At 41.3% G+C, this 21,136-nt stretch overlaps 1 protein-coding gene across 1 annotated transcript in view; it reads left to right on the top strand.

Moving 5' to 3' along the window:
* PPFIA2 (PTPRF interacting protein alpha 2) overlaps window positions 1–21,136 on the top strand; it is a 647,901-nt gene that overhangs the window by 603,453 nt on the left and 23,312 nt on the right. Inside the window, exons 24-28 of the mRNA XM_075066795.1 lie at window positions 3,523–3,723; window positions 7,126–7,188; window positions 8,855–8,884; window positions 17,607–17,782; window positions 18,536–18,633. Of these exons, the coding sequence (XP_074922896.1) occupies window positions 3,523–3,723; window positions 7,126–7,188; window positions 8,855–8,884; window positions 17,607–17,782; window positions 18,536–18,633 (568 nt within the window). The remainder of the gene's footprint in view (window positions 1–3,522; window positions 3,724–7,125; window positions 7,189–8,854; window positions 8,885–17,606; window positions 17,783–18,535; window positions 18,634–21,136) is intronic.

Here is a 21,136-nt window from a genome sequence, read left to right as displayed (position 1 = left end):
TGTGTAATATATGTATTGTAGGGGGGGTGATCACCTGCTCCTGCTCGGGAGGGGTAAAAGTAGCCCTGCAGAGGGCAGAGGGCTGTGGCTGGGAGAAAGCAGCTATGAGGCTGATTGGGTAAGCAGCTGCAGCTGGGCCATGCCATGGGAGCCAGGAGCTCAGCAGGCTCTCTCTGGCTTTGAGAGGGAGGGATCTGGCTACAGGAAGCTGAGAGAAGGTACCTGGAGTGGAGCAGGGCTGGGGAAAGGCCAAGGGGCAGGGCATGGACTGTGGGACTGTTGCCCGAACCCGAGCCTTGAGGAACTGAAAGTGGTGGAGAATGTGGGCATAAGTGGTCCGCCCCGATACAAGGGACACGGGCACGGACAGTGGAACTATTGCCCGGACTTCAAGGAACCAGGGGATGATGGATCCTGGTTATACAGGTGTCTTCTATGGGGAGACCCCAGGGGTTCCCCTGGGTGGGGAGACCCAGAGAGTGGGGGTACTGCCTGGGGGGCAGCACCCTGAGGGAAGGGGCACCGGGTCTAGGAGGGATAAGAGGGCCAAACCAGTGAGTGGCGAGATTTTACCCTGCAGAGGGCGCTCCAAGGCTGGAAAAAGAGCTAATTCCCAGGACACCAGCAGGAGGCACCGCAAGAGTGAGTCAGCACATGATTACAGTGTGTATAACTTAGATAAATCGTAAGAGCTGTGAGCTTCTGTAACTAATGCTGATAACATGTCTCAATCTTGAGCTGCATCCTCCTTGCTTGGAACAATGGGTACACACTTCTCAGAGACAGTATTTGTGTGACACTAAGTGGTTGTTTCTGGTGTAGATAAGTGTCTGCTATAGAGCTGATTAAAACCTGCACACTCCTTTTAACCCATTTATGTCATTTAACTTTGAATCAAGTTCTACAGAAGTAAAGAACTCAAACTTAGGCCGCTCTCCTTTCCAAATTGTTGTCTTCTGTTCTAAGGAACAGTTTAAGTGCAAACTAAGTGGAGTGTTTGGCTTGGAGAGAGTCTGAAAAGGAGAAAAATATAATTTATTTCATATATAGAAAATGAGAGAAGATACATTATGAAGCTATGCATCATTTTTTCATAGTCCTTCCGCTAAAATCAGTTGTGTTGTCAGTTCTGTATCCGGGACCTGGACTCAATCTGCGTACATGTCCCTATTAAACTTTACATGGCAATTTAATCTGGGCTTAGATTGTGCTTCAAGACTCAGACTCAGTACATGTGGTGTGGGGGACTTCAAGGAGGGGACTGTGCATCAAAAAGAGACCCAATCTCTCCATGAGCTCCTTGATGTACCATATTTCAGCACAACCTGCTCCCTGCAGTGCTCTCAGACTCTCCCCATCCTCTTTGTAGCCCTTTGCTCCTCATGGGTCATATAGAGGATCTGACTGAACTCCCCTGGGCACTGGAACTGTGATAGTAGCAGCCCGTTATGCGGGCCATCTGAGGTGTGGGCTCTTTGCCCTCCCCCCGACCCTTTGTGCGCCTGTCCTAGTCTGGCTCTTCAGAATGTCTTCATTTTAAAAAACAATGAATGATATGTTTTTTTAAAATCACTGAACTGTAGTCAAAAGGGTTAGTATTCTTGAAGTGTGGCTTAGGCCTCCATATTGCTGAGCATTTTTATTAATCCTCAGTAAGGTTTAGTGCTAAGTAACTGGCCCCCTGACAGACTATGATGATGTGCAAGTTACAGTGGTACCAGTGACAAGCCATCAGAAAATTTCACTCCTGCTATGGAAAAGGACAGTATGAAACTCAGTGACATCCAAGAGTAAAGTCTGTGTCTGTCTATTTTCATGCAAAATTTCTAGTTTTTACTTGTTGATTTTTAATATGGTAAAAATAGGAGCTTTCATAAGATTTGAGAACAATTCGATGATCTTTTCATTCATTTTCAGAAGTCTGCATTAGTGAATGTTGTGATGCTTGACAGAATATCATATTAGATCTACATCTGAAGCAAATACTGAAGGGGGAGAAGGAATCTTGCCATTTTGCCTTTTCATAGCCCCTATTCGAATGGAACATGCCAAGTAATCCTTACAGATAGCTGCCTCCTGCATCATCCCTTGACGCATCGGGCAGTTTTAGTGGCATTTAGGTATTGTAGTTCAGTGCGCTACACCTTAGTACCAGGCACAACAGTCTGCAAAAGGGCACTCCATCAGCCTGAGGGAGTTGGAGGAAATTCCAAAAGGATAAGGTGTTGTACCCAAGTCCGCACCTGTGGAAAAATAAGTTTTCTCTATGCTAAGCATTTTTAGCTCTTTGTAGATCCTGGGGTTCCCCGCCCCCTCCCCCCAACATATGAAATTTATCACACAGCTGTCTTCATGGTACACATTTCCAACCTGATGATTTAGGTCTAATGTTGAGTATTTCATTTCACTGTAGGAGACTGTTAAATCAGACACACTTTGATCTGTCCCTGATGGCGCTCCAGGTGCATGTGGATTAACCAATGCCATGTTTAAAAAAATTTTCATTCCTACATTTTCTCTTTTGGTAAAACAGCTTCTAATATCCAAAGACATTGGAGAGGATTTAGACTTACATTTTCAAAATTATATCTTAATTTGGAATGTTCAACTTGAGACACACAGAACATGATTTTTCAGAGGTGTGGAGCATGTGAAGCTCCCATTTACTTCAGAGAGAGCTGCAGATGCTTAGCACCTGTGAAAATGTTTCTAGCTCAAACAGGAATTGTTCTAGGTCAAACAGGAATTATTTTAGGGAAGTTCTATGGCCTGTGTTAGGCAAGAGATCAGACTAGTTCACAGTGGACACTTCTGGCCTTGGAATCTATTAATCTATGAAAATCCAGACCTAGTATCCTGAACTGGACATCCAAAATTCGTGAAAAATCTTGAAAATGTAATCCTTAATGGTACAGTATTATGGGTGCTCAGACGAAGTGGGTATTCACCCACAAAAGCTCACGCTCCAAAACATCTGTTAGTCGATAAGGTGCCACAGGATTCTCTGCTGCATTCAAAATAGTGTGTAGCAGCCATGGCGCAAGGGGTTAGCCACCCTGAGCACAACCCATCCACCATGCTAGGTAAGTACTCAGGGCAGCTACCCTGTCAGTGGCTCTCACTGTTGTGGGTATACTCAGTGTTGCACACACTAGCTCTCAGTGAGCTAGTGCAGGTATGTCTCCTCAAGCTGGAATATAGATATACACTAGGAAACATATCTGTATTTGACATTCCTGGTATGGTTGTGGAACGCTAGAGAGCTAACGTGAAATCTCCAGTTGTGCTCAGGTCCAGAATTCCGAAGCCATTTCACAACATCAAAATCACTTTTTGATCACACTTATTGCCTGTGCAATGCCTAAATCTGCATGCACAAAAGGGCCTTTCACAAACTGGTGATTTGAGTGCTAGAGCATTAGCATAGTAACTCACATGGCAGGTGTCTTAATAACTAAATCATGTATGAAATCTCAGAAATTGAGTTCTAGTGTCTTAAACTAGTGACATTTTTTTCAACAGCTGTGGTTAGGAATGCCTGCATGGTATGTTGCTGCTTGCCGTGCAAATGTGAAGAGTGGAGCCATAATGTCTGCTTTGTCTGATACTGAGATTCAGAGAGAAATTGGAATCAGCAACCCTCTCCATCGCTTAAAGCTCCGACTAGCAATCCAGGAGATGGTATCACTTACAAGTCCATCAGCTCCTCCCACTTCTAGAACAGTGAGTCACATTCAGCTAACTTTCTTTCTCACACTTGACACTATGTCAAAATCCATAGCAAAAGCTGTGTTGCACAAACCAAATCAAAATCAGTCTGAATTGTCCTGAAGAGAGTGGAAGTGCCTTTACTTGCTTGTTGATCACTGATACTTTCCTGTAAAACAATATATTTTTTAAACATCGTGCTTCTGATTAACCTTGAAATTACCTCAGTGATCAATATGAGAGAAGGGCAAACCTCAAAATGCTCACACGTGCTATGCATAGATACCTAACATTTGGAAGCTTAGTTGCACTTCTGCAGGTGTTTTATTTTCCCCTTTCTCCAAGTTACATCCTCTCCCCAAATGAACCAGATACTTTTCCTGCCCTGGCTCTTTCCTCCCACAGAATATTCTTGCCTCTCCCTCCTTCTACCTTTTTCAGTTTTCCCCCAGCCTGAATCTACTGTATCCTCCTGCTTATCTTTCCTCCCTGGGAGAGGCAGCAAGAGTATGTGACTATGTAGTGAGAAGAAGGAAGAGAGATAGAAAGTGTTTTATTTCCTGTGTATAATGATATGGGTGATGGGAGGAGAGAGAGCAGGCAAGAGAAGAGTGCATATAGAGAAGCCTGTTTGAAAGAGAACAAAGGTGAGAAGTGGAAGTGAATTTGAGAGGGTAAGAATCCTGTGTGTGTTGTGGTAAGAGTGTGCACAGAGGGGAGACGGAGAACAAAGGGGCCATGCTGGAGGGAAAGAAATAAAGAATAGGCATTAGGAAGGGAGAGAATCATGAGACAGATGGTGAACGCCAAGGAATAGGTGATTGGAAGTAAGGTGAGAAAACTGGACCTAGAAAGAGATATTGGAGGTCAGAGAAAGAAAAAAGGGGCTTGGACAGATGGGAATTGTGCAGAAGTGGTGAAGGGAAAGGCTGAGAGGTAGAGACTCTGAAGGAAAAAAGGGTAGAAAGAAAGTCAAGAGAGGAGAACATGAGGCAGCAGGAAAAAGAGCTGAGGCAAACGAATCAAAGTGAGAGAAAAGAAAGAAGTGAACAAGAAATGGAAAAACCTAAGACAACACTCAAATTTAAGGATAGTACATTGTATTGCATAGTTATCTCCCTATGCTGTATAGTATTTTCCTGTCAGAAAAAGGGAAGCCGATTCAAAATGAAGAGGGTCAGGGGCAGCATGCTGCCTGGGAAAGAGGGACATTGGAATACTAACACTTTCACTTCTCCATTTGGGCACTGAGCCTTGGTTTGGATCAGCATCCAAAAGTCTGGATGCTCATTCAAACCCCTGTATACAAACCTCTTGAGTCTGCAAAGTGAGTTTTGAACTTTCTAGAGACTAAGCTATTTTATAGCCTCTGGTACATATTAATTTTAGTCAGCTACAAATACAAGTACAGTTTCTTTTATGTAAATTGTTTTCAGGTCTATAAGTAGAAGCTGGGTTGAAATCTGGGGACAGAATTAAGGAGATTTTTAAATGTGCAGTGTAATATATTACACTTGTTCTTTAATTGAAGAGATTGTTTGAACAATGGGGATATTTGAATATTTCTCAACCTTCTCTCAACTTCCATAGTCTAACTTCTTAATTTCCATATTTTAAATGCTCAGTGATAATGAACTGTGCTGCACATACATTATGTTACTCAGCAATAGATTTAAAATTTAAGGAAACAATTGCAGATGCAGATCTGAGCAGGTGAATTTTATCTGTCATAGTGAAATGTATCTTCAACAAACAGTAGTTGTAAGTCACTGCATGATCAGGGGCTATAAGACTTTTACAGCACTGCTCGAGTTTGTGCTGTCATGATGTCATATACAATTCTGCACCACTGGATCTGCACAATCAGTTTTTCTATAGTGGGCCCATACTGGTGGTTTTTGATCCCTAAGATATTTAAACATCTTTTAGAGCTTTATGCATGCAATCAAAATATGTCCACTATTCCAGTAACTGCTAAGGGCAAATTCTATTACTCTTACTTTGAGGAGGACCGTATTCCTCCAATGAGCTGATTTCTACTACTCAGAGAGCTCCTCCTTGAAGTGGTACTATCCAAGGTACTGTTATCAGTAACCTGGCCCTAAGAGCCTGGCATATGTACTCAAAATCTGATGGCTTTCCTCATTCAAGGATGAATCTTGCGCTCATTGAAGACAATAGCAAAAAAACATAGTGACTTAGGGTAAATTTTCAAACAAACACACCTAAATACCATTTTCAAAAGTGGCTCAGGCACTGAGAAGTCTGAGTTCATTGAAAGTCAAATTTCACCCTGAACATCTCTGTTTCTCTATTCTCATTACTGAGGCACCTTTAAAATACATAGTTACACAGCTGAAGAAAAGCATTGACATTTACCAGATGAGATGTCACATATTCAGGCTAGAGATATTAGGGTAGATTGGGCTTTTTGCACTTAGCCCTGAGGAATGGGTGGCACACAACTGTACTGTGAGTCAGAACTCCTCTGCCCTCTCTCTTTCCCCAGAAGGAAGTTAATTTAATGCAGCCTTTGCCCTTGTGTGCTCAGCCAGCTCTTGAACCCCCTTATTTCCCTGCCTGGTCACACCGGGGCAAGTCAGACTCTAACCTTTATTAAAAACAATGGAATGAGGGGAAAAAGCGAACATGCTTAAAAGAAATTCTTCAAAAATGTTTGGCATACAGAGCTATAGAGAAACAGAACTTATATTATACTACATACTATATAATATTTTTATTTATTTAAATGTTCACAGTTGCATAAAAGTTTTATTAATTTAAATTTTGACATTTGTGGGAAATTGGGGGGAGGGATAACGGGGGTCAGACAATAACTATTTAAAAGCATAGGTGTTGAGATTCAAAAATTTAAAGCTTTCAAACCATGAAAACCCAAATTGTCAGGATCACATGACCAAATATACAAAATAAGTATTCTTAAATCAAACTCTGATAAATTCTCAAGCAGCATTTCTCTTATTTTGCCTCTCTGTAAATTTCAGTTACTATCAATGCAACTGCAGTATGTGTGCAGAATTTTTAGGCTGGAAATTCATCACCAAATTAGAACTCTCTTCAGGATTCAGTTACCACATAAAAGCTTCTGTTGGTGCTTTGTGTGATATACTCGCTTTAACTGTTATTCTTTTCTTTGTAATGGTATTCAGAGAATTTCCACCACATTAGGAGTAGGACATTTCATCCCCAGTTCTGGTTAATAAACAATCATCTCTTAAGATCTTAGTAAAGCAAGTTGTCTAAAGTTCTCTCTAGTTGCAGCTCGATTGAGGCAAGAACATGGTTGTGCTGATTGTGATGCTATACGCTGTTAACTTACAGTGGTGCTGCCTTTCTTCTTTAACACTGCTTACCTAATGTGGATTCTACCTGCTTCCCTGTGGGCCTTGTTAACAGCCCTCAGGCAATGTTTGGGTGACCCATGAAGAAATGGAAAATCTTGCAGCTCCAGCCAAAACGGTTAGTCTTTCCAATTTTATTTAAACAACAGTGATATTTATTTTAATACCAAGAACACAACTGAAGTGTATGTAGTTGTTTACAATTGTCAGATCACCTGTAGATTGTTTCTCAAATATACAGTTCGAGAAAACATATCAGTTCCCTAAAAAATAAAATACCAAATGTATTACAGTCACAGAGACTATATTAACTTGCACACAGTACTGAAGTTTCACTGTACAGCTGTAGTTCCATTTTCTGAAACATTAATTTGGATGTCACGCTCTGTTGAATATGCAAGAAGAGTGTTTAACATAAGGGAACACTGTCAATTCGAAATCTAGTCTGTTAAAAATGAGTCTATAGCAATTTCAGTACCGCACCTGCCCCTAAGCCTCCTTTCCAGTATCACTTTAAATAGAAGTTTGCGATAATGATGAGACTGAGAGATGTTAATCTAGAGGAAGCCTGAACAGTATGTAATCAGGACAAAATTGCTTTAGCGAGAATTCTCTCTTTGAAAACCAGACCAGGTTGTTCACATTTCTGGGACTTGGGATGACTATTGTGCCATTGATTTTTTGGCAAACGTCTTACTGATTTTGGTAGAGACTTAAAATGTATGGGAATATGTATCCCCCACTCAATGGCTCAGATTTTTTTCATTCCCTAAAACCTCAGGGTTAGAATTATATTTTGTTTTCAAAGGTAAGGTTTTTCTATGCCAGCATGAGACCATGCTTGTAGGCAATTAACTGAGCTTAAAAAAAGATGTATGAAACCTTATCCTCAGTTCAGAATAATTTACGGTTAGCCCAGCGCATAAATGGCAGGGAAGGTGCTAAATCTACATTTTAATGCAGCAAAGTTGGATTTGTTACACATTTTCATTTGCTATAATGTTTTACATATTCACTATAAATTTCAGAGAGCGATTTCCTTACCAATTATTTTTTACAACCAAGCCTCCTCTCAGCTTTATCAAAAAAAAAAACACTAACACAATAACAGCACCTTTAGCACCAACAAACAGGGCTATTCCTGGAAAATTGACCAGAAAAAAAACACATACTTTTGATACAAGAAAGTGAGTAGCTTTATTGCAACGTGTTGTACAAAATGTTACTGTTAACACGATTGAATGGAACTATTACTTTGCCTGTTATGTATGTGCAAGTCAAACACGAAAGCTTTATAGGTATTCACAGATCTGAATCAAGGCAAAATTTCAACCATTCTGCCTGTAAACACGGCTTTACATTATGAATGGTTGGAGACTTTGCTGGACAAAACAGTGGGTTACCCCTAATTTTCAATATTTTTAGACAAAATGGCAAAATTTTGACTTTAGTAGCTGTTTTTGTGAAAACAACCAAGGGAGTTTGAGATGAACTTGTAACATTTCACAAAACTATGAAGGTTTTTTTATATCTTTAATATTTTCTTGATTTGTCAGAACTAAGAAGTTTTTTACTCAACCTTAATTATAATGGTGTCAGTTTTGTAGTTTAGCTAAGAAGTTTGCCATTGACACTAGGTTAAATGCATTATCAACATATTTATTTGTACATTTTTCTTTGAACTAGAATTGTTAACATTTGCATTATAATCACTTTTTGCTTCTTGACTTGTGTTTATTGTATTTTTTACCTGCTTTTCTAATGGCTCCTTGCTGATAATACAGAAAGAGTCTGAGGAAGGCAGCTGGGCCCAGGTATGAATCTTTTGAGTTTACACATTTGGGATGGAAGACTAATAATAATTTAATTAACATAGTGTAGAAAACCTTGTAACATTTTATCAGCTATTGTATGAGTCTAAGGCATGATTTCCTCCTACTAATTTAAGTATAATGAGTATCTTTTACATTTTTAATTTTAAAAAAAATCTTTTGTTACATAAAACATAGATAGCATATTTGCAGCAAATATTTTCCTTAATATAAATTGCTGTGATCTTTTGTAACCAGGTATTTAAGGAGACTCAACACAATCCTTTATTTTGTGCATATACACTTTGCACACATATCCATTATGTGCACTAGAATGATTTGCTTTTGCTTGGGATCATGATGAAGTAAAACACAACACACTAACAAGCAGGTTAATGACAGTGGCTGCAAATGCCTTGTTACCCTGCAGTCACTAATGCTCATAAAGAATGAGCGTGTCTGCTACATGACCTCAACACCAGCAAGATGCAGCTCCCAACCATACCGGTATTGATTAGAAATATATTTGCTCACAGGGGACGGGTGATGTACATGCAGGCCCACCAACGGGAGGGCAAAGGGCGCAATTGCCCAGCAGCCCGAGCAATTTAAAAGGGCCCAGGGGCCCCTGGCCACTGCCGCAGTAGTGGTGGCGGGGAGCCCTGGGCCTGGTGAAATCGCCTGGGCAGGGCGCAGGGCTCCTTGGTGTCCATGGGGTGGTACCGGCAGTGGCAAAGGCAGCCAGGTGGGCATGTAGAGACCCTGGCTATGCCGAAGAGCGTGCTCAGCAGTTCACTGAGCACTAGCAGCATAGTCGGCAGCAGCTCAGGCCCACTGCGTGTTCTGCCCTGGGGCCCAGAATTGTTGTCGGTGGGCCTATGTGCATGTACTCAGTAGTAAGGCTCTGCATGCCTCATGTCCTTCCCACACTGTCCTTAGCACACCTTTTCCTAAGCACATGCCCAAGTTTGGGGCACTTAGGTCACAACAAACTGAGTTTATGTGCTCCTTATCCAGATGGGATATTAATGTCAGGCTATTGTGAATGGTGCAGGTATGGCTCCTGTTCCTACTGGCAATGTCTTTCAAACCCTGCCAGGAAAGAAAAAAGATCTCGCTTGTTCTGGCCACCAGTATCTGTGGAAGGCCATCCAAGTCACAGAGATGGCATGCTCCCCTCTTCCTGATGAAACAGTCAGTAAACTCTGGGGGAGAGAGGATGAAAGGTCAGCTGAAGGCATCCTGACACCATCCTGTGGTTGGTTCATAGTAAACTTAGATCCTCATTTATGTGCAGCAGGGGTAACTGAAGGTACAATCAAGTGCCTGCACAATTTTTGTATACATTTTTGGAGGTTCTTTGTGTGTGTCATTTATAGAATACAGGATCAGATTTTTAAAGGTATTTAGGCACCTAACTCCCATTGGTTTCAATAGGAGTTAAGTGCCTAAATATCTCTAAAAACGTGGGCCTAGATGCTCTGCATGTAAAGTCTACAACAGTGTTTCCCAAACTTGTTCCGTCGCTTGTTCAGGGAAAGCCCCTGGTGGTCCGGGCCAGTTTGTTTACCTGCTGTGTCTGCAGGTCCGGCTGATCGCGGCTCCCAGTGGCCATGGTTCGCTGCTCCAGCCCAATGGGAGCTGCAGGAAACGGCACAGGCCGAGGGACATACTGGCCAACACTTCCAGCAGCTCTCATTGGCCTGGAACGGCAAACTGCAGCCAGTGGGAGCCGCAGTCGGCTGGACCTGCAAACATGGCAGGTAAACAAACCGGCCTTGGCCACCAGGAGCCTTCCCTACGTAAGCGGCGGAACAAGTTTGGGAAACACTGGTCTACAACCATCATGTACTTCACACCTGGAAGCTGAAAGACCCTATTAATTACACTAAAGGCTGAATGCCCAGGAACTACTAGAAAGAATACCCTTTGCAAATTGTGTTTAGGATCAACAGTCACAGCAGACTGGCTTCACTTTGATAACCCAAAGTGCAGCATGCTGAGATGACACAGCTATCAAGGAAATTGTGCTAGTTCTTGGAGCTAAACCATTAATGTAGAAGCTTTTCAGTATATTACACAATTTCAAAGATTTCTTTATTAATTATTATTATTTTATTTGAAAACCACACCATATCCTACCGAGTCCTTTTAAATCATAGATCACCGTATTGTAGGATTGGAAGGGACCTCAGTAGGTCATCTAGTCCAATCTCCTATGCTGAGGAAGGACTAAGTATTATGTGGGTCATCCCTGACAGGTGTTTGTCTGCCCTGTTCTTAAAAATTTCCAAGGACAGCGATTCCACAAGCTCTGTAGGTGACTTTTTCTCCAGTGCATAGTTAGGAAATTTTCCTTCATTTCTGAACTAAATCTCCCTTGCTGCAGTTTAAGCCCATTACTTCTTGTCCTGTGCTGAGTGGATAAGGAGAACAATTTATCACCCTCCTCTTTTTATAATAACATTATGTACTTGACGACTGTTATCATGTCCCCATCAGTCTTCTCTTCTCCAGACTAAACAAACGCAGTCTTTCTGCATAGCTCATATTTTCTAGACCTTTAACATTTTTTGTTGTTCCCCTCTGGGTTTTCTCCAATTTGTCCACATCTTTCCCAAAGTGTGATGCCCAGAACTGGACACAATACTCCAGTTGAGACTTTATCAGTACTGAGTAGAGTGGAAGAATTACTTCTTGTGTCGTACTTACACAGTGGTGCAAGTAGATTTTAATTCTTATTGGTATGCCTAGGTGACTCATGGGAGGGAGACAAAGTGGGGCAACAGCTAACGGGGGGGGCATGTGACTACCCATGTGACTTCTCCCCCCCGCAGACTGGGGCCCCCCACGCTCTTCCCGCCCCATGTTACCTGGGGGGGGCTCTGTCATCCCGCTGCACCGGATATGAATTTCTGACCTGCAGGGCTCCCGGGAACTGCAGGGGCAAAAGGAGCACTGGTGCCCCCATGCTGGCAGCACCTCTAGTGCAGCTGTACTACCCCCAGCCCTGACCTCCAGCGGGGCTGTACAGACCCTCGACAGGAGATGCAGCTGTGTGGAAGGGCTTTGGGTGGGGCTTGGGGCAGTACAGCTGTGGTTCCTGGGAGTCTTGCAGTTCTGAAAATGGTTCTTCCTGGTACAACATACTGGCAATAAATATCTCAATGGTACAGCATACCTGACCGTACCTGCTTACTTGCACCACTGTACTTACAACACTCCTGCTAATACATCCCTGAAGGATGTTCATTTTTTTCAACAGTGTTATATTGTTGACATATTTCATTTGTGATCAACTATAACCCAAGATCCATTTCTGCAATACTTCTTCCTAGGCAGTCATTTCCCATTTTTTATTTGTGCAATTGATTATTCCTTCCTAAGTGGGGTACTTTGCATTTGTCCTTATTGAATTTCATCCTATTTACTTCACATCATTTCTACGGTTTCTCCAGGCTTTATCCTATTTTGAATTCTAATCCTGCCCTCCAAAGCACTTTCAATCCCTTCTGGCTTGGTATTGCCCGCAAGCTTTTTAAATGTACTCTCTACACCATTATCCAAATCATGTATGAAGAGATTGACTAGAACTGGACCCACTTCCAGCTAACTCTTAAGACCTGGCTGCAGTATGCTTATCTGAAATTCATCACACTCACACAAAATAACAGGATTATATTAGAAGTTTTATTAGAAAATGGAGAGAAAATCCAAGGTAAAATTATATAAATTGCAGATTTTAATCTACAAGCAGCCCTGCCTAGTTAGGGCACAAGCTTATGGATTCAGATAAGTCAGAGAATCAAATATTTATATTCTTAGACTTCTGTGTCTGTCCAGCTGCTGTCAGATCTTTCTCCGTTTTGGCATCCCTCTTTCCCTCAGACTGACATATCCCTTCATATATACCCAGTTTACTCTCATGATTAGGTGTCAGCCTCTGCATCATCATTTTAGTTATTATACCTATTAACTTTTGGGGGCAAACTGAAAAAATTAGTGGTACCTTTCCAAACTGTACTCACAAACCGAGCTCTACTCACTTGACATGCCACAGATCTTCATAATATACTAGTCCTTCTTTCTTACACAGAATCAGCAGTGACGTTCACAATAGCAACATTTTAATTATTATTATTTTCCATCTGAATAATCACCCTCATTGAAATTAATACCACAGTTCAGTGCTATTGTTACAGGCTGGTTGCAGACTCAGGCAAACTTTCATACATCAGTTACACTTGGGTATATTTTGAAGGTTTTCTTCATAACTAAAATAGCTAGAGACTTCTTAAAAGAAGCTGAGACTCTAGATAACAAGATGGCAGCTCCGGGAAACTGTGTGTATATTGCCACATATCCCCTCCCAAATTCAAACCATGATCAGCAGCTTGACAATGAGAATTGTTCATGTCCAGTGCTTTGAAATTATCTGCTCTGTTGTTTAATATCCATTAATTGTTTTCCAATTAACTCCCGTAATTAACACCTTGATAAAGGATACTCTGAACACTTCCTAAATACTTATACCAGCCTACAAAATTTGAGATTTACAATTAGCCTGACAAGCAATTGATGAAAGGTTAAAAAAAAACTCTAGTGAGGACAAGCCTTTGATGTGCCCATAATTTTATCTGTGTACTGTGACGGGTTGGACATCCCTTTCAGGGTACCACTTGATGTTCTGGGGTCCCACTGAGTCTGACTGTTCCACCAGCCTGGGCTCCCTCACCCTGTTTCGCTGTGCCAGGCTCTTAAGCCTTCTCCAGCGCACACAAGTAGGGACACACCCAGCTGCAAATGGTCACAGAGACACTGAGATCAGCTGTGTGTGTGAAGAATAAGCTCAGGGATTACCCAGCACTCAAGTGCACATCTCCTTTGGGATGCAAACCAAAAATTGTACTGTCTTGCACTGTATAGAGATCTATATAGTGCAAGCTCATAAATTCATCCCCTCCCTCAAAATGGAGGAAGATATGCAGAGCTCTTTGCCTGCCCCCACCCCTTTGACCTTGTAGTGTCAAAGCAGCATCCCAAGAAGCTTCTCAGGAAGGCAGGAGATTAGTATCTTCAGAGTTCTTTTGTCCTTCTTAATAGCCCATCCAGGCTCATTGCCTAGTGTCTGATGGGCGTTCCCCCAAGTACACACACAGTTGTAATTGCTACATAGTCAATACCCCTAATTTCAGATACAGAAATGATACATGCATACAAATTGGATAATCACATTCAGTAAATTATAACCTTTCCACTGATATCTCACATCACCTCTCTTGCCAAAAATATATCTTAATTATGCCATATTCATATCATAACAATATTTCTATGAAGAATATGGGGCATAATGTCACATATACAACTTGGTTAGGAAGTCTTTTTCCATGTGTGTAACTGTTCAAATCCCTCTCTGTCTTCCTAACCCAAGGTTAGGTTAGCGTTCTCTCCCTACACCAAAAGGACTAGCTTCCTTGTTTTAAAATATTTTGAATTCTAATTCGGTTTTCAAGTGTCCTGAGTTTTGATCCCATGCCACCATCTCTGGTCCACTCCTTTACATGCTAACCATTCGGGGGCAGCACAGAGCCTTCTTCCCCCATGTCATGCAAAAGGTGCAAAGACAACCCACAGCATGACTGCTCCCCCTGCTTGCCCACTCCCCCATAGGGTGGGGCAGAGGGCCTTGCACCAGAACGCTACACCAGAGGTGAATGTGCAACTTCCTTGAGCAAGCTCAGCATGGATACTCTCTTCATTATATTTTACACTTGAAAGAGCAACCTCTTTACATTTACAGGAAATTCAATTAACTTTTTCCAAGATATTGGTGTAAATAAAGCAGCTAGAGGCAAATGAAATGATTGCATTTGGTTCATGTAAATGTGTGGATTTCAGTGAAAAAAAAACTATCCAACTAAAAAGAGGGTGACAGCAAAGTACTATTGTAGATGTCAGCAGCTAAGAGAAGACTATTTATATAGAAAGATAATATATATACTGTATAATAGCAAGAAACACAATGTTCCTCCTGAACATCAGGGTTTGTTTTTATGTATTTACTTTATGCACATTAGACTCTCTTTAGAAACAAATATTGGTGTTTGAATATTTTTCACTTCACTGAAGCTAAAATTGGGTTTCAAAGTTTACAGCTACATTGCCCACTGAGCAAAACTGTAACATCATACGGCTGTTGATATTATACCAATTTGACATTAACATCAACAGTTAAACCATCTTGATGGCTTGTGGTTTTTCTCAAGGATAAAAAAGCCTGGCATTTTAAACTAAACAGTTGCACTGTTGTGCAAAAATTGCCATTAGAACGTGTAGCTCACAACTAGATGCCAAGCACATAGATAATGTAAGCAATGAAGTAAATCATTTCTACAGTTATATTTGTCAAAATCCAATTTTGTGCCACATAATTTTAATGTACGTGAGTGTTAAACTTCTAAGTGGTATATTCATTACTAGTTAAGTTTATTGTGATTATCCATTACACATATTCTATAAGCAGCACCAGACTTTTTTTTTCTTGCTGTGTATAGTTTCCAGTTCTGAAAACCAACACACTTTACAAAACAACTGGATCACAAAAAAAGAAACAATGTACCTACATGCCTTTTGCTAACTAATCATTATTTAGGTATAAAAGACATGCAATTTCATCCTTTAATACATATGTAGGCATCACCTCTACCTCTAATAAAAATTAGCCAAAATATCATGTCAGTATCTGAAAGAACAGAGCTTTTAACACCTAATTCCTCTAATTCAGTTTTATCAATAGCCTTCTGTTAGCTATAACAATAATATTACTAATCAAGAACAAGTGCAGGAGTTATTTTTTCCAAATTCTAGTTTCTTGTAGTAGGCTTCTGTAGGTCCATTTCTGTTCTTCACTACTCCAGATGATTGATTTATTATTTGTTTATACTGGAGTAGTGACTAGTCACCCCAGTCAAGGATCAGAGCCCTCTTTTGTTCTTCATGATGTATACATAACTAAAAGACAGTTTCTGACCCAAAGAGTTTGTTACCATCTAAGTATGTAAGACAAGAAACTATTGCAATAACAAGCAATGGTCACAAAAATGTGTTTTATCCTGAGAAGTGAGAGATTCTAAAAAAAAAAAATGTCCTGCAATTTTTAGGTTGACTTCAATGGGATTGCACAGCGCATTATTGAAGGCAGAATCTCCCCTTTCTAAAATGTAGATTATATACTTACAATAAACCATACCAAAGTAGTTCTATGTGCATTTACATCACACTCTGTAACAGGGTTCACTCACCACAGTGGCACCTCCTGCTGGCTGTCCTGGGGATTAGCTCAGTTTGCCAATGCACCCTCCTCTGGTGATGCCTCGCTGCCATCACTTCTTCTCTAGGACCCACATCTCTCCAAGGACCACAGTGCCCTCTTCAGCAACACAGCCCTCCAGCCGTGCCACACAGTGTGCTCCCCACTTCCGGGGGACCTGCAGTCTGCTGTTCAGTCACTTGAGCTACTGCAGCAAATTGTCAGGCCATTTCCTCATGGCCCCAGCATCCTCCTTGCCTCAGGGCCTCAGCCTGGAAACCCAGCAGACAGCCAGGAGCTGTGTCTCGCTCCCCTGGTCCCTGCTAGCAGCACTGCTCTGTCCAGGGTGCTGGCAGTTCTCTCAGCCCTCCAGGGACACAGTCCTTCCTCCCTGAGCTCCCAGCAGAGAACTGCCTTCCTCTGCCTTGAAGCTTTCTTTCTATACAGGCCTGATTGGCCCTGATTAGCTGCCTCCTGAACAGCCTCCTGAGAGCTCTATTAAACCCTTAGAGCCCAGTGTGGGGCAGGCACCCCATTACACACATACTTTTGTTTTCTACTATAATCTCACAACACAGAAAGTATTCCTGAATTGTAGTGTTTTTTGGAATTCTCCAAAGATTGTTTTTTCTCTTTATTCAAGGATGCACATATTGATAGTCCCACAAGGTGCATTTCATTTGTGCTAGTCACACTTTTAAACATATTATTAGTGGTGTGCATTTGGCTACTTACTGTTACTGGTGCTGGAAGCAGAGGCAGGTATGCAGGCTTGGCCAAGAACCAATTAAAAATAACCACTGTTTCAGGGGGACTACAAATATATAATGCTAATTGCTTGGTGAAATAAGATGTAGAAAGCAGTGGATTAAAGCCTGGCCTCATTGAAGCAATGACAAAACTTCCATTCACTTTAATGTTGCCTGGATTTCACTCTAATGGTTTATTATATCACTTGTGTTAATGCAGTGAATGATTTTTAAAAGCACATATGTGCATTGGGATAACAAATCCCTTTGAAATTCAATACGATTGTCCTCCTAACTCACTTAGGTGCTTGTAATAAATTTCCCTCAATCTATGTCTGATTTTCTTGATTTTGCTATGATGTGAATTTTCCAATGCATTATTTCTTCTTACAACTAGAATTTCCATTTTCAAGAGGTGGTAGACATGATATTGAGAGATCATATTTTTATGTAACAAAAATATTTTATGTATACAGAGAGCTAATAGTGTTTTAGTTACATATTTGAGGCCCAAATGGTAGTATTGTCAGAATTACTACAAAAAGCAGTGTGAATTTCCTAGACAGTGAACTCCTATTTGAAATGGCACAGGAGATGGATAGACTGCCTTCATTCTGTGGCATTGACCCAAATAGATAAAAATGTGAAGTCTCCTATTTTTCTATAGACCCTTGCTTATGGTGATATGAACCATGAATGGATTGGTAATGAATGGCTCCCCAGTCTGGGTTTACCTCAGTACCGAAGTTACTTTATGGAGTGCCTGGTAGACGCAAGGATGTTAGATCATCTGACGAAGAAAGATCTCCGCGTGCATTTAAAAATGGTGGATAGCTTTCATCGGTATGTTTACAAAGGCCTCTCAGAACGAGCATGTGGATGTAGTATTATGCTCAGTGCATCATAAGCTAACAGAGCTTTAGTTTTAAGGTTGTTCCAACTTTAGAAAACCACATGAAAATATAAACAATCAGCACCAATAAACTATGTGAAAATGAAAGAGGTTCCTTTTGACCTAGCAACTGTAAGTGTGATTAGTTATGGAATGCAGAGAGTAGCCTTAATACTAAATGTAACTATACGACTACATGAACTGTAAAAAAAATATATTAACAGGGACAGCATCAGAAGATGGTAGGCAAAAAACATGATGATAAAGAAAATGTTTAAACTACTTCAGATTGCAGTGGAAAAAACAAGTGGGCAGTAGGTTCATCTACCAGAGGAGGCAGCCATTCCTGCAAGGATGCATTCTTTACCATCTGATTTGACAATAAACACCTCTTCCTGCCTACATCCTGATTCAATAGAGCACTTAAGTTCACAGAATTTGTTGGCCTGTTTTAGATACATTTTTAATGTAAAATGTATTTCTGCTCGATAACTTAGTTCAACCCCATTCGTTTTTGCTTGTGCTCATTTCATTTTTTAGTCTGTTATGTTTTTTGGCTCTTTGCCCCTATGATTTGATACATGAGCACACTGAACTACCATATATAAAATGTAGTAAATACTTCAAATACATTCACATCCACAACCTTATTTTCTTTGAAATGTCTTATGTTACTCTGTAAATGTTTCTTTCTCAAATAACAGAACGAGCTTGCAGTATGGGATCATGTGCTTAAAGAGGTTGAATTATGACAGAAAAGAACTGGAAAGAAGAAGAGAAGTGAGTCAGCACGAAATAAAAGGTAACCATCTCAGGGAATGGGTATTGTGATTTTTTTTTTCTTTGTGAGACTTCAAACTATAGTCTTCAATTCAACAAATGATTTACATATGAGCTTAACTTTATGCACAAATTTGAATCCATGCCTATTCAGCAAAGCACTTAAGAATTTGCTTACAGTTAAGCACACGCTTAAGTACTTTGCTAAACCGGGACACATTCCTGAGTGGTTGTTGCAAGTATATGTTGGTGTGTATGTGGTTGGTCAAATTGGATCGTAAGCTCTTTGAGTCAGGGACTGTGCGCCAGATCCCACTACAGTCCTTTTGCATCAGTCAGCCAGCAGAAACTGGCCATAAAACTGGTAAGTCCAACTGCCTCAGAATGTCCCCAGTGCTGGTCAATGGGAGCTGCTGGGTGCAGCATGTTTGAAAATCTGGCCAATACCTAAGCATGAATTTAGGAGCGTAACTTTAGGCTTTAGAAAATCATTGCTTTTGTTTCCTAATTTTAAAGCAGCTCAGATTTAAATAAAATTACATGGATGAATTCCTATCAAGTCAGGTCTTTAAGATCTGAAAAGGCACCTGTTTCAAATTTACAACTTGCCATTTCACTGTGTGTCGGGCCTTGACCCATAAAGTTAGTTCCCAAAGAACAAGGTTTATTGTATGACGTAATAGTTGTTAAACAGTATTTTCCTACATAAGACTTCCTAGAGAGCATGCAAGCTCAAGGTACAAGTCTTGCACTTAAGAGTGAGGCTTTCTTTCAAACTGTTATTAGAAGGGAATCCTTTAAGTGTTGCCTAGTATTAAAGGAAACCAGAACATTTTCAGTTAACTCTTTTCAAGTGCAACTTTCTTTGGAAGAATTGACAATACAAGAACTAGTGGGACAGAATTAACTGTAACATCTGAATCTGTGCTTGCGTCAGCAGAGATGGTGTCATACTCCAATGCAAAAGACTTACATAGTGCTGAGGACTTAAGGTCAAATTCCCTGGTGTGCCCAGTAATTTCTGGGTGTGCGTGGAGAAGCACATGGAGTAACTGGTTACTGGTGCTAGTTCTGTGCTAGCCCTGATCCCAGAAGAGGTTACAGCAGCCTTAGGCTGTTCCAGTCTGTGCTGATTGGATGTGCTCCCCAATGGAATATTTTACAGCCAGGGATGGCTGGAACACTGCATTTCAGTCACTCCCCTATCCAAACCCTGGAATGCTCTCCGTGGCAGGGACTTCAGAATGGGTAGTGAAGAAAAAAATGGTTACTAACCATTCTGTAACTTGCTCTTCGAGATGTGTTGCATATTTCCATTCCAATGTAGGTGTGTGCATGCCCTGAGCAGAGTTACCGGAATTATTTCCCCTAGTGGTATCCATTGTTTCAGCTCCAATGCCCTCTGGTGCCATGCGCTCATAGCACCAAAATAAAAGCCCCTACCCACCCTGGTCCATTTCTTCTTACTAACTCCCTCCGATAAGAGCGGATGGAGAGTGGGTTTTGGAATGAACATCTCAAAGGACAGCAGTTACAGAAAGGTTAGTAACTGTTTTTTCTTCTTCGAGTGCTTGCACGTGTCCATTCCAATATAGGTGACTAATAAGTAGTTGTAAAGGATGTGGGTTCGGAGTACAAGGACAGGCTGGCTGCAAGACTATGTGGCCAAAGTTAGCATTGTCTCTAGCCTGTTGGGTGTTGGCACAATGCGTTGAGAACATGTGCACCAATGACCAAGTTGCTGCTCTGCAGATATCCTGAATAGCTATCTGTGCTGGAAGGCGGCAGATGAGGCCTGAGATGTTGTACAATGAGCAGTCAGATTAGCTGAGGGGTGAGATGCCCATGAGTTCATAGCATGCTCAGATGCATGAAGTAAACCAGGATGAAATTCTCTGAGCAGAGCTGGGTAGCTCCTTCATCCCCTCCGCTATCGCTATGAAGAGCTAAGTAGATCTGTAGAATGTTATGGTCTTTCGTATATAGAAAGCCAGGGCCTATCTAACATCCAGTGTAGGCACTATTCCTCTCTGTTTGCATGTGGTTTAGGGTAGAAATACTGGCAGGAAGATTGCTTGATGCAGTGGAATTGTGAGACCACCTTTGAGAGGAACGATGGGTGTGAGTACAGGACTTTATCCTTGAGGAAGACCATATATGGCAGCTCCAATGTGAGGGCCTGGATCTCTGAAACTCTTCTGGTTGAAGTGATGGTCACTAAGAAGGCCTCTTTCCAGAAGAGGTATAACAACAAGCACATTGCTAGCATGCTCAAACAGTGACCGGTAACCTTTGACAAGACAAGATTCAGATTCCAGGGAGGAATGGGTTCTCTGACTTGGGAATACAGCCTCTCCAGGCTTTTGAGAAAACTGATCACCATCTTGTGCGAAAAAACAGATTGGTTGTCAACCTTTGGATGGAAAGCTGAGATGGCCACTAGATGAATCTGAACTGAAGAGAGGACCAGAGCTTGTTGTTTCAGCAGAAGAAGGTACTCCAAGATGAGCTGCAGGAAGGACTGG

Source organism: Chelonoidis abingdonii, chromosome 1, assembly GCF_003597395.2.
Source record: "Chelonoidis abingdonii isolate Lonesome George chromosome 1, CheloAbing_2.0, whole genome shotgun sequence".
In the NCBI taxonomy this organism is placed as follows: domain Eukaryota; kingdom Metazoa; phylum Chordata; order Testudines; family Testudinidae; genus Chelonoidis; species Chelonoidis abingdonii.
Note: the sequence above shows the minus strand (reverse complement) of the source record. Positions and strands in the feature narration are given on the sequence as shown.